Source organism: Monodon monoceros, unplaced genomic scaffold, assembly GCF_005190385.1.
Source record: "Monodon monoceros isolate NGI ecotype Baffin Bay Population unplaced genomic scaffold, NGI_Narwhal_1 Super_Scaffold_3, whole genome shotgun sequence".
Lineage (NCBI taxonomy): Eukaryota > Metazoa > Chordata > Mammalia > Artiodactyla > Monodontidae > Monodon > Monodon monoceros.
Genome location: NW_021703780.1, coordinates 58,175,558 through 58,188,137, shown reverse-complemented (window position 1 = coordinate 58,188,137; position 12,580 = coordinate 58,175,558). Strand labels below are relative to the sequence as shown.

Here is a 12,580-nt window from a genome sequence, read left to right as displayed (position 1 = left end):
TCACCTGTATCAATGGACCTCCACTGCTATTCAAAACACTTCCACAGACAGTCTCATCTGATCTTCACAAAAATCCTAAATCTAGTGTATCACTATTCCCATTTTTACAGATGGAAAAAACAAGGCTCAGAGAAAGTAACTGACTTGCTCGTGTTTACCACAATGGCTGGTTAGAACTACAAAACAGATCTTCTATAGTTTGATGTTCTGAACTATGATGAGACAAATTGGTCTTTCAATTACCAGCAGGGTTGTTATCTTTCATCGGCCAAAACTTAATCAGCTTATTTCTGCTTTACAGAATATTCAATATGAAATTTAAATTACAGCATAAAAAAATTTCAAGCTGAAGTACTGACCTGTTATATAAGTATTAAACACCCACATCTTTACAAATCCTAGTTAAAGCGGAATTGACACATAATGAAAATGAATAACTAGATGTTCCCCATCAGTTATTCAAGATGTTTCTTTGTGCTCTCCTTAAACTCAACTTTTTTTTTTTTTTTGCAGTACGTGGGCCTCTCATGGCTGTGGCCTCTCCCGTTGCGGAGCACAGGCTCCGGACGCGCAGGCTTAGAGGCCATGGCTCACGGGCCCAGCTGCTCCACGGCATGTGGGATCCTCCCGGACCGGGGCACGAACCCGCGTCCCCTGCATCGGCAGGCGGACTCTCAACCACTGCGCCACCAGGGAAGCCCAAAACTCAACTTTTATTCCTAGTGCTATGCCTTAGTATTTCACATCAGACAAAAAAAAAAAAAAAAGAGGATTTATGCATTAAGAACTTCCACTGAAACTTTGACTGAAAAAATGCTAACCAGGAAATCAAATCAGTGAAGTGAAAGGTAAGCAGAAAAAGAAATGATCCAAAACTAAGGTAAGGGACAGAGTAATTAGCTAACAAAGTTCATGGAAACCACAACAACCCTTCTTCAACTTAGAAGACAGACATATTAAAAACACATGAAGAATAAGTAAGGAGGAACTTCTGTAAAAAACTATGTTAAAGAAAATTTAAGAACATGGACTTTCAAAACAGATAAACTTGAAAGAAAAGCCAAAATGAAGTCAACTGAAAAACTTTTACAATAATCTAAAAATGAGTAAGGTAGACCAATTAGAAAATTATATGTAGAAATTAATTTCATATACATAAAGTGAATGTATGCACAAAAACAGGTTATAAAAATACAATATCCCATTCACAATAGTAAAAAATAAACTGTTAAATAAAATGCTCAGGAATAAACTAATCAAAAATTGCAACGAGGTCCTACATATTAAATGAAAAAATTAAGTCATAAAATTATGTTCCCTTGTTTATAAATGAATACATAGGGGCTTCCCTGGTGGCGCAGTGGTTAAGACTCCGCCTGCCAATGCAGGGGACGCGGGTTCGAGCCCTGGTCCGGGAAGATCCCACATGCTGCAGGGCAACTGAGATCGTGCACCACAACTACTGAGCCTGTGCTCTAGAGCCCATGCTCCACAACAAGAAAAGCCCCTGCTCGCCACAGCTAGAGAAAGCCCAGGCGCAGCAACAAAGACTCAACGCAGCCAGTAAACAAACTTAGAAATTTATTTTAAAAAATTACAAAACATAAGCTCCCTTATATAATTAGCGCTTAAATATTCTCAATAAAATAATTACATACACTCCTCCACAATAAACATCTGGCAGAAGAAATTCAACATCTATCGCCTTCCAGAATGCATTTTTTTACTTTTACAGTGATTTTCTATCTCACATATAACCAATTATTAGCACAGTGAGATTTTATTACAACCTATTTACATTTCATTTCCATACAAAATTAAGTTTCACATAGTTCGAATGCATTTCACATTACATAAAAAATACAGCAACAACTGCAATAAGTACAATAAATAATAACTTGGTGAATTTTTTACTTCAGAATATTTCTGCATTCAAAAAAACTATGATTGAAAGAAATTAAAGAATAACTAAATAAATAGAAAGACATCCCATGTTTGTGGAAGAAAACTTTATATTGTTAGCATGGCGATACTCCTCAAATTGACCTAGAGATTCAACACAATTGCTGTCACAATCCCAGCTGGCTTCTTTCCAGAAACTGACGAACTGATCCTAAAATTCATATGGAAATGCAAGAGACCCAGAATAGCCAAAAACAAAAAACTCTGAAAAAGAACAAAGTCAGAAATCATACTTCCTAATTTCAAAACTTACTAAAAAACCACAGTGATTAAGACAGTGTGCTAGTAGCATGACGAAAGACATATCAATCAATGGAATAGAACTGAGAGCCCAGAAGTAAACCTTCACATTTATAGTTAATTAATATTCAACAAGAATTCCAAGACATTATTTAATGTCTTGGGAAAGAAGAGCCTTCTCAACAAACGGTGCTGAGGCAACTGGATATCCACATGCAAAACAAAGAAGTTGGATCCCCTACCTCGTGCCATATGCAAAAATTAACTCAAAATGGATTACAGACCAAAATGTAAGATCTAAGCATAGAAATAAGCCTTTATGACCTTAGAGTAGACAACTGTTTCTTAGTTATGTCACCAAGAGTACACAGGCAACAACAAACACACAAAAAAGATAATGAATTTAAAATCTTTGTGCTTCAAAGGACACCATCAAGAAAGTGAAAGGACAATTCACAGAACAGAAGAAAATGTTTATAAATCATATATCTGTAATATATAAAGAACCCCTACAACTCAATAATGGGCAAAAGGTTTGAATAGACATTCTTCCAAAGAAAATATACAAATGGCCAATAAGCACATGAAAAGATGCTCGACATCATTAGCCAAAAGGGAAATGCAAATTAAAACTACAGTGAGATATAATTTCACACCTACTAGGATGGCTGTAACCAAAAAGAGACGATGCAGCACTATTCACAATAACCAAAAGGTTGAAGCAACCCAAGTGTGCATCAAAAGATGAATAAATTGGTACATACACACAATGGAATATTATCCAGACTTAAGAAGGAATGAAATTCCTGATACACGCTACAACGTGGATGGATCATGAAGACATTATGCTAAGTGAAATAAGCCAGATACAAAAGGACAAATATTGTGTGATTCCACTTATATAAGGTTACTAGGCAAATTCATAGAAGCAGAAAGTAGAACAATGGTTGCCAGTGGATGGGGTTGGGGGGAGGGATGGGTAGGGGGGAATGGATAGTGGTGATGGTTACATAACAGTGTGAATGTACTTAATGCCACCAAACCGTACACTTAACGATGGTTAAAACGGTAAATTTTATGTAATGTGTATTTTACCACAATTTTTTAAAAGACATAATAACAAGTTTTGGTGAGGATGTGCAAAAATTGGAACCCTCATACACTGGTGCTGAGAATGTAAAATGGTACAGCTGCTTTGGAAAACAATTTGGCAGTTCTTCAGAAGGTTAAACAGTTATCATATGATACAGCATAGAACACACACCCACACTAAGATGTACACAAATGTTCACGGCAGCATCGCTCAGAAGAGCCAAAAGGGGAAACCCATCCAAATGTCCACAAATGGATGAATGGAAAAATAAAATGTGGTATATACAACAGAGTATTATTGGGTAGTAAAAAAGAATATAGTATTGATACATGGTACAATTTGGATGAATCTTAAAAACATTACGTTAAGTGAAAAAAGCCAGTCACAAAAGATCACATATTGTATGATCCCATTTATATGAAATGTCCGGAATAGGCATATTTATAAAGACAGAAAGTAGATTAGTGGTCGCCTCAGGCAAGAGGGTAGAGAAACTGGAAGAAAATAGGAGTGACTGCTAATGAGCACAGGGCTTCTCTGCAAAATGATGAGCATTCTAAAATTGACTGTGCTGATGACTGCACAGCTCTGTGACTATGCTAAAAGCCCCTGAATTATACACTTTAAATGGGTGAATTATATGGTGTGTCAATTATATCTCAATAAAGCTGTTATCAAAAAAACACCTATGAAGCACCTCTCTCTTAAGAGTACTTACTAGAAAAACCAGTGGATAATCAAGGAAGATGACTCAGTTGTAAATTTTGCAATTAAAAACACAGTTCAGAGATTAACTTGCAATTATTCTTCTGAATCCCTGTATCCTATGCAAAAAGAAAAAAAGAAAATTCCATCTCTGCTTACTTTGGTCAAGGGAGAAGTCTTCTGTGGTGAATTTTGAGTCATAGCCTCACCAGGATTTAATGCCACTGCAGTGCTAGTTCTTGGAGTCGGACGAGAACTGAAAAGTGCACACCAGTTAACATTACTCACATTTCAGAAACTTTATCCTGTTTACTATTTTCTGGGTTAAAAAACACATCTCATGAAAAACGGTAGAATATGATGATTCTATGTGACCTCGTTAAGATTTTAAAAACTTTAAACTCTAATTTGTGTTTATGACACTCATTTTTTTAAACTGTTTTCAAAGTAATTTCCTGGGTAATTGTTTTTTTTATTTGGAGCTTCTATACTATATACAGTATTTTCTGTTTTAACCAGAAACCTAAAAAAAAGATTTTTTAAATGTCTGCTGATCTAGGCAGGATTAACATAATAAAATAGAACAGATACTCTACAAAGCATAGACAAGGTTTACAATTTTATTTCATAAAATGTTTGAAATGGAAAATTACCTTGGTACCTACTTAAGCAACAAGTTATATTCTGTATCTATTTTTAATGATTCCTCCTACACTTATCGATGGCTGCCATACTCTGTGGACCACTCCATTACACCCAGGTCTCTGAGTTTTCTGCATTTTAAGAAATTCTTTCATTCAGATCATTACGGTCTCTTTTAATGAATTCCTTCAAATTTCCAAATTATCACCCCTCCTTCATCTACTTGCCTTTTTATTCATTCATTAAACAAGGACTTACTTAGGTCATAAAATATACCAGAGATCATACAAAATTTTTTTTAAAAAACTGAATTTAAAATGCCTAAGATATATATAAATAAATTTAACATGCTTTATATTTAAATATGAGTAAAACAAATCAGGAAATTTTAGTTTATCATTATAACCCCTATGTCATGAAATTAAACTATTTCTCTATGAGACTAAAACTATAAATAAAATATAACACAATATTTACACATTAATAAAATTTTAAATACACTGGTCTTAGTCACTTTAAATACCATTCTGATTTTATTATTTCAATGATTGCAAATATTGTTTAAGCCTCCCAGATAAAGCGACATTTAAATAAAAACACAACCTGTTCTTTTTCTGTAAGTCTTTATCTAAATAAAGCTGGAGTTCTGAAATTTTAAATTCAATTTTATTTGAAGTAGAAGTACAAAATGAAAACGTTTTAATTAACCCTTATAAATAGGAAAAATAAGGTGGTTTGGTTACAATTTTTTAAAAATACGTAGCGACGTCTACATTCCATTGGCCAGCACTTAACAGTAACTTTGAAAGTAGAGAGTGAGACTGGAATTTGCATTTCTCCCTGTCCTTTATTTCTGTGTAACATGGTTTACCAGCCAGACAACAGACACTTGAAGAAGATTTCACTTTCATCTCCCATGGATCCCTTATTGCTCCGTCATTTTACATACCTGAGAAGAAACATGGACTCATTCAACTGACCCCCAAGAGTGCTCTTAGGCTGCAACTCAGATGGATTTTCTGTGGCAGGAAGATAAAACAATATCCATCAATGAACAAAAATATGAGCAGGGCACGACGTACACAGAGATTTAAAGAGAAAGGTAACGCAAATTAGGAACTCTCAGAAATAGCATTGAGTTCAAGAGTGCCAAATGAAAGCTCACCTAGTCTAAACGAGTGACTGAGCTGCTCACCACTCTTCTCCCCTTTTGCTTGTCCACAATGAGGGCTCTTGAGAAGCTCCCTGGAATCTTGTGACCCAGAATACTCCAGGTTTCTGCTGTTCAACGATAGAAACCCAACACAACCAAGCTTACTACTGAGCTTTCTGTAGAGTTTTCTCTGTCAAACAAGAGGTTGGAAAAGATACTTAAACTGCACAGGACATTTGGCAAAACTACTGAGTTAGAGGGAGTTCCCTGGTGGTCCAGTGGTTAGGACTCCGCTCTTTCACTGCCAGGGCCTGGGTTCAATCCCTGGTCGGGGAACTAAAATCCTGCAAGCTGTGTGGCATGGCCAGAAAAAAAAAAAACAACTAGCGAGTTAGAAAAGTAATATTTTTCATTGAGTAGCTAAAATGAGCACTTACTACATGGTAGGTATTGTACTAAGAAGCCTATAAACCTTATCCCTGAAAAATAAGTAACAGCAGGCAGATCGGAGAAGTAAACCAGAACTCAAGATATCAGTGAACCAGTAGTGAGTTTCCCTTTTATTTTTTTCCCTTCCAGTATTGTTCGACCTGGACTCAAAAGCAGTGAGTAGACAGGAGCCCCAAGAGAAGCCCTCTATTTCTGTTCCAAGGAACAGGAAAGGGGACCCCTAAGGGTCAGAGCGGTGGAAACACCCTAGTTTTTTGTTTGTGCTTTTGCTTTTTCCATTTTGTCCTTCCCCAGCCTGCAGGTAATCCTGCAGCAGCTACAGGGGACAGTAGCCGCTTCTGGCCAGTGCCTAAAACCCTGAAGGAGGAACATTCTCTTCTCTAGCCAGAGAGTTATGACCCCCAAGAATGTGAAGCAAATCTCTGTCGCTCTGTTCTCTTTTTTCTCCTCTCTCCTTGTCCTACTGCTACTTGGTCCCAAACACATCCATCAAGACATAAAAACTATAATACACCATGACTAACTGGGGTTTATTGTGGGAAGGCAAGGCTGCCTCAATATATGAAAACCACTTTATGTAAGAGTCCACAATGAGAGTCTAAAGAAGAAAAACCACATGATCATATCAAATGATACAGAAAGAATGACAAAATTTAACATTCATTCAAACTGAAAAGGGGAAGCTACAAAAACCTCCAGCTCATCATATTTAACAAGTAAAGGCTGAATGCTTTCATTCTAAAATGAGAAACCAGGCAATGTGTTCATTTTCATCACTCCTCATTCATTACCTTACCGAAAAAGTCCCAGCAAGGGAAGTAAGGCAAGAAAAAGAAATAAAAAGTATACAGATTAAAAGGAAGATGACAAACTAAGGTGAAAGGTGTCCTGGGATTTGCTGACACTGATGGACCAGGTCCTAAGCCCAGGTTTCTGTACTTTTCAGAGTCTAATACAATGTGAAAACATAGCTGAAGCTCAATGGATCACAGAAACTGAAGTTTGGGAGAGACCTTAAATAGAATTCAGACTTCTCTATCCGATACAGTGAATTTACAAGATCAAAATTAAGAATCAGACAACCACTTACCATCGAATGAATGGAGGAGAGGGGGAGTCAATTATCTGGACTTTGCCTCTATTCATCTACTTCTCACCTTGTTCTTTTCAAAATACCATCACTTTGGGACTTCCCTGGTGGTCCAGTGGTTAAGAACTCACCTTCCAACGCAGGGGACACAGGTTCAATCCCTGATCAGGGAACTAAGATCCCACATGCCGTGGGACGACTAAGCCCAGGCGCCACAACTGCTGAGCCTGTGCACCACAACTAGAGAGAAGCCTGCACGCTGCAACAAAAGATCCCACATGCCACAACTAAGACCCAACATAGCCAAAAACAAATTAATTAATTTTTTGAAAATACCATCATTTTTATAACTGTCCTGGGCTAAAAAGATTTTATAATAAAATGAAGTGGATTAGTCAGGATGAACTAGGTTATACTGTGGTAACACAAAATCCACAAATCCTAGAACTCAGAATCTCCTAGCTTTATGTCTCACTCAAGCACATAGCCACTGAAGGCTGGCAGGAAAGCTATGCTCACCATGGTCACTAAAGACCCAGCCTGACAGCAACTCCACTTGGACATTTCCTTCCCAATTACCTCATCAAGAGAAAGAAATGTGGCACATCACACAGTGGCTCTTCGAGTTTCTATCCAGAAGTAACACAGGTCACTTCTGCTCACATTTTATTAGCCAAAGCAAGTCACGTGACTGCACCTAACTTGGGGAAATGAGATCCTACCATGTGCTGACAAGGTGGGAAGCCAGCTGAACACAATGAACAAAAACTAATGACGACCATACTAAATCCCTGCCTGGATAAACAATTGACCAGAAAATCAGCAAAATCAAGAACACAAAATGTCATGACTAAACTCTTTAAGCAACCCTTAATTAAACACATGCTTGATTTCCTCCTATTATGAAGGCATAGAAATTCATGTCATTGATGCTGCAAAAATAGAATAGCAAGGGTACAAGTGTTTAATAACCATGCCCCACACACAAAAATAAGCTTATACTACCTGACACTGGAATCCTCGTTGCTTGAGTCCTGATCTTTTCTAGTGAAAGCATCCTTCCAAAATGAATGCTGCAGTAGTCCTGCCCAAGTTAATCTTTATAAAACATAAATGTTAAAAATCTATTTTAACATGATTTACCATGGAGAATTCCCAGGACATGCCCCAGTTACATAGATCAGATTTGTTTCACACATTCTTGTTGGAACTTCACTTTTAGAGCTTCATTCAGAAAGAAACAAGATTATCAACCTCATGACTATATCCAGAGTTACGCTTCTCTTTAGAAGTCGAAACGTTATCTAACTAGCTCACCCACTTTAAAATGACTTCAGGCCATATTTAAAACCCAGACTCACTAGCAAAGCATCAAATTTTACTACTAGTAGATTATACCTGAGGGGAATTCCTTGGCAGTCCAGCGGTTAGGATTCCATGCTTCCACTGCAGGAGGCACGGGTTCAATCCCTGGTTGGGGAGCTAGGATCCCGCATGCCGCAGAGGCGGCCAAAAAATTAATTAATTAATTAAACAGATTATACCTGAGGTATACTCAAACTCAGAATGATTAAGCTCGACTAAAATTTTAAAACAAAAAAGTAATTTGTATCTGATTCATTTAATCGTTCAAAATTTCCATACTGAAATAAAAACTACCTTGATCACAATTAAAACACAAATGTAAAAGAGAGAATTTGCAACCACATATAATATTCCCTTTATACAAAGGGCTCCTAAAATTCACTAACAATTAAAATTACCAATAAAATGGAATATTTTTTCATCCATTAGATTGGCCAAAATTTATAAGATCAACAAAACCCATTGTAGGTAACAATGGGGGGGGAGGAAATTTCTAATGCTGGAGGTATAAACCCACCCGTGTTCCTAGGATGCAGCAAATGTGTCAAACTTTTTACTGTTCTCAGCCTTTGGCCAGCCACCCCACCTTAAGAAAATTATCCAAAGGTGATAACTGCCTAAGTGAACAACAAAAACAAAAATAGGATATTTACTGTAGCAGTGTATATGATATTCTAAATCAAGAAAACGCTCAATGTTGTTATTACAGGTTATTACATGTACATTCAGCAGCCATTTAAAATAACCAAGCAAATATAGAGAGAGAAAAAGACTAGATTATGGGGTGGTCTCATGTATGCAAAAGAGTATTTAATATGGGATATAAATATGTGGAAATGTGTCCTAAATAAATCCTAAATAAAGTAAGCTAAATTAAGTATATTTATATCTTATCCAAATATGTCTGGGAAGGTATCCACTAAAATAACGTTGATCCTAAAAGCATTCTATTGTAAGCATAGGAGTGTCTTACAACTTATACGAGAATCAACAGTCTTCTGCAGTTTTTCAGTTATATTTAATGAAGATACATTACATGCTACACTAAATTTATTCTTCATTTATACCCTGAAGCAGAGACCCCAAATGCTTGCCTAAAACCCCTAGATACCTAGTGGCAGAACCAGAACCTAGGTTCTCTTGTCTCCCAGGCCAGGGAGACCCCCTCTTCACTCCCCACTCCCTCCTGCCCTGCCCCACTCCACACCATAAGGATTTCTAACTTCCTGCCATCCCTGCAACACAGAAAATTCACACTGTGCCTATTATCCTGTCACTTGATATTCCCAGTATGACAGGATTATCATAAATCACATCGCATTGAAATATTGCTCCGTTAGTCGTTATTACATTAAGTATCTTGACAGTGTCATCCCTAGTTGAGTAGGCTAAGGCAGTTTTAGCCTGAAATCCACAACGGGGGGGCAAAAAAAAAAATGTACCTCTTGGATTTGGGAGTTACAAGAAAATCTGTCAACCTATGAGGCGACCATTTGCTACATTAAAAGAGTTAAAATTCCTCATGATTAAAAACACCTGTAAACCGAGAGCAGCCACTCAGTGTAAACTCAAGATTTCTTTTTTTTTTCAAAAAAGATAATTTGAACAGTTCTTTCTATATTAAGACCGGTACAGTGTTAGAAGTACACTAAAGGCAAAAAGGATTCCAGTCTCTATTCATGTTAAAGTACTACCCATACATACCTTTTCTGAGGATCTTTTTGAAGTAAACCATCAAGCAAATTAATAAAATCTGAAGAAGCTTTAGGACGAGAAGAATCTATACACAAAGTAATACCCAAAAAAGAAAAAAAGTGATAAGTAGCTGAAAACACACCCTACATCAACATCATAATAACAGTATTTTAAGCACATAAATTATTTTTAAGAGAACACTGAATACATAGTAACAGTCTTCATTTAATGCCAGGAGAGGGCTGGGGCGGCAGGACACAAAAATTAAAAACTTCCCTGGACCACAAAAAATATGAATCTCAAAAACTAAGTTCTGACTAACCTCTAAACTTTCTCTTTACTGAACAACCCCAGTAAGGACCACCAGCTTGACAAACCCATACCCTTGGTCTTCAGCTATTAATTATGCCTCATTTTCTGACCATTTACTCTTAACTTGACCAGCTTTGCTTTACAATATACTATGATTAGAGTACTTGCAATCTCTCTTTAAAGATTTTTAACAGGAAAATAATCATCACAATATTATGACAATGTCCAATTCCATTAATCTCCAAGTGTTTTGTCTTTTTATATTAGAAAGGTACATACCATGGTCAAATTATCAGTCTATCATTAAAAGAAGTGGCCATGAAGATAACGGCCAAAGCCATCAGAACAGATGGTGCTATCAGGCACTGTGGCCACAGTCTGATCAAGATCCCTGTGAAATAATTACGCTTAGGCCAAAGTGGTATCTTGACCAGACCTTTGATATCTTCATTCTCAGATTTCTGTTCCCTACATAAAAATCTTTAACTTATTAGGAAAAAACAATACTCAGTACTATGAGTACTTAAAACAACAACAAAAAAAATCAGAAGTCATCAGAAGGAGACAGGAAGGACTGATTTCTACGAAAATTAAAGTTAATAAAAAAGAAATGTTTTGTTTTAAGAAATATAGACCATTTTCAAAATATCGAGAGTTGTTTTTTTCACCAAGGATGATTCTTAAAATATTGAAAATATTCTGTATTTCTATTCTTTCCATTAATTACTGAGGATGTTTTTTCTTTAAAAACTCACAACCTTATTTTTCATAAAGTCCTGTTTTCATCTTTGTGACTTAAGATTCACATCTTTTGAGTTGTGTAGCAAAGTGTTTTATTATGTTTGTACCTTCTTTTTCTTTTCTTAAAACTGTTAATGGTAGACTTACATTAATTACACTTTGTATGATTAAATTGCCAACACTTTAAAAATACAACCATATCTAGCTTAAAAGACTTTAAAAGCTTATCTGGGTAGCATTCTGATTCATCAAGATAAGGACTGAGAAACACCTTTTTGTTCCTATTCAAGCACTAAATAGAAATAACTACATGGGACATGACTACACATTAAGTAAATGGTACATACACATGAACACACCAAAAAAAGACATAAAAGTTTGAGTTTCTTAAATCTTTGAACCAGACTTCTTCTGATATAGGAGCACAAGATAATTTGTATTTTTAAATGAGGGAAAGTCTTAGTAGTACTTTGTTTTCCATTTCAGTATCTTTTTAAAAATAGCAAAAGGAATGCTAGCATTTCTAAAAATATCAATTTGTGACTATTTAGAAAATATAAATTTGAGGGGTTATGAATCAATACAAACACACTTTGGGGATAAAAGTGCACCTTTAGTCCACGTAAGGAGTATATTAACTGCATTTATAATAAAAACATCCTACCTTTTGGAATAGGTGGCAAAGGATCTTCATAAAAAATCTTTTCAACTAATTCTGAGAAACTTTCTGAGAAGAACGGAGGTTTTCCTGAAATCATGTGAAAACTTGCAAAATTAAACAACAGTTTGCTGTTACCAACAATTCTTAATAAATCTCAACTACAGATAGTTCAGGATTGCATAATTTACAGGAAAAAATATGTATATAGCAATAACTAATTATTGAATGCCTAGTACATACCAGGCACACTGTCTATGTATTTTTATAGTTGTGTAATTCAAAATTTATCAACCTAACAAATACAAAATTCACTTATGGACAACCATGATCCAATGGCTACATGGGCCACTGGATACATCTGACAATTCACAGTCACAGGTACCTTTACAAGATTTTCTGCTAATAATCAGTTAGACACATCAGTTAGGCATATTTCAACATTCCAAATGATCATCATGGAAAATACCTCCA

General features: G+C 36.0%; 1 protein-coding gene across 9 annotated transcripts in view; it reads right to left on the bottom strand.

Annotated features, from left to right (window-relative positions):
• ULK4 (unc-51 like kinase 4) overlaps positions 1 to 12,580 on the bottom strand; it is a 512,654-nt gene that overhangs the window by 478,798 nt on the left and 21,276 nt on the right. For 7 of the 9 annotated variants that reach the window (XR_003796601.1, XM_029242047.1, XM_029242045.1 and 4 more), the window contains 6 exons: positions 12,113 to 12,196; positions 10,405 to 10,480; positions 8,341 to 8,433; positions 5,808 to 5,923; positions 5,592 to 5,661; positions 4,160 to 4,256 (listed from right to left, as the gene is read on the bottom strand). Coding sequence is in view for 8 of the 9 variants with exons in the window: in XM_029242047.1 (XP_029097880.1) it covers positions 4,160 to 4,256; positions 5,592 to 5,661; positions 5,808 to 5,923; positions 8,341 to 8,433; positions 10,405 to 10,480; positions 12,113 to 12,196 (536 nt within the window). In the remaining variant the exon portion in view is untranslated. Of the gene's footprint in view, positions 1 to 4,159; positions 4,257 to 5,591; positions 5,662 to 5,807; positions 5,924 to 8,340; positions 8,434 to 10,404; positions 10,481 to 12,112; positions 12,214 to 12,580 lie in introns of all 9 variants that reach the window. The other 2 variants (XM_029242046.1, XM_029242052.1) reach the window with 2 other exon arrangements.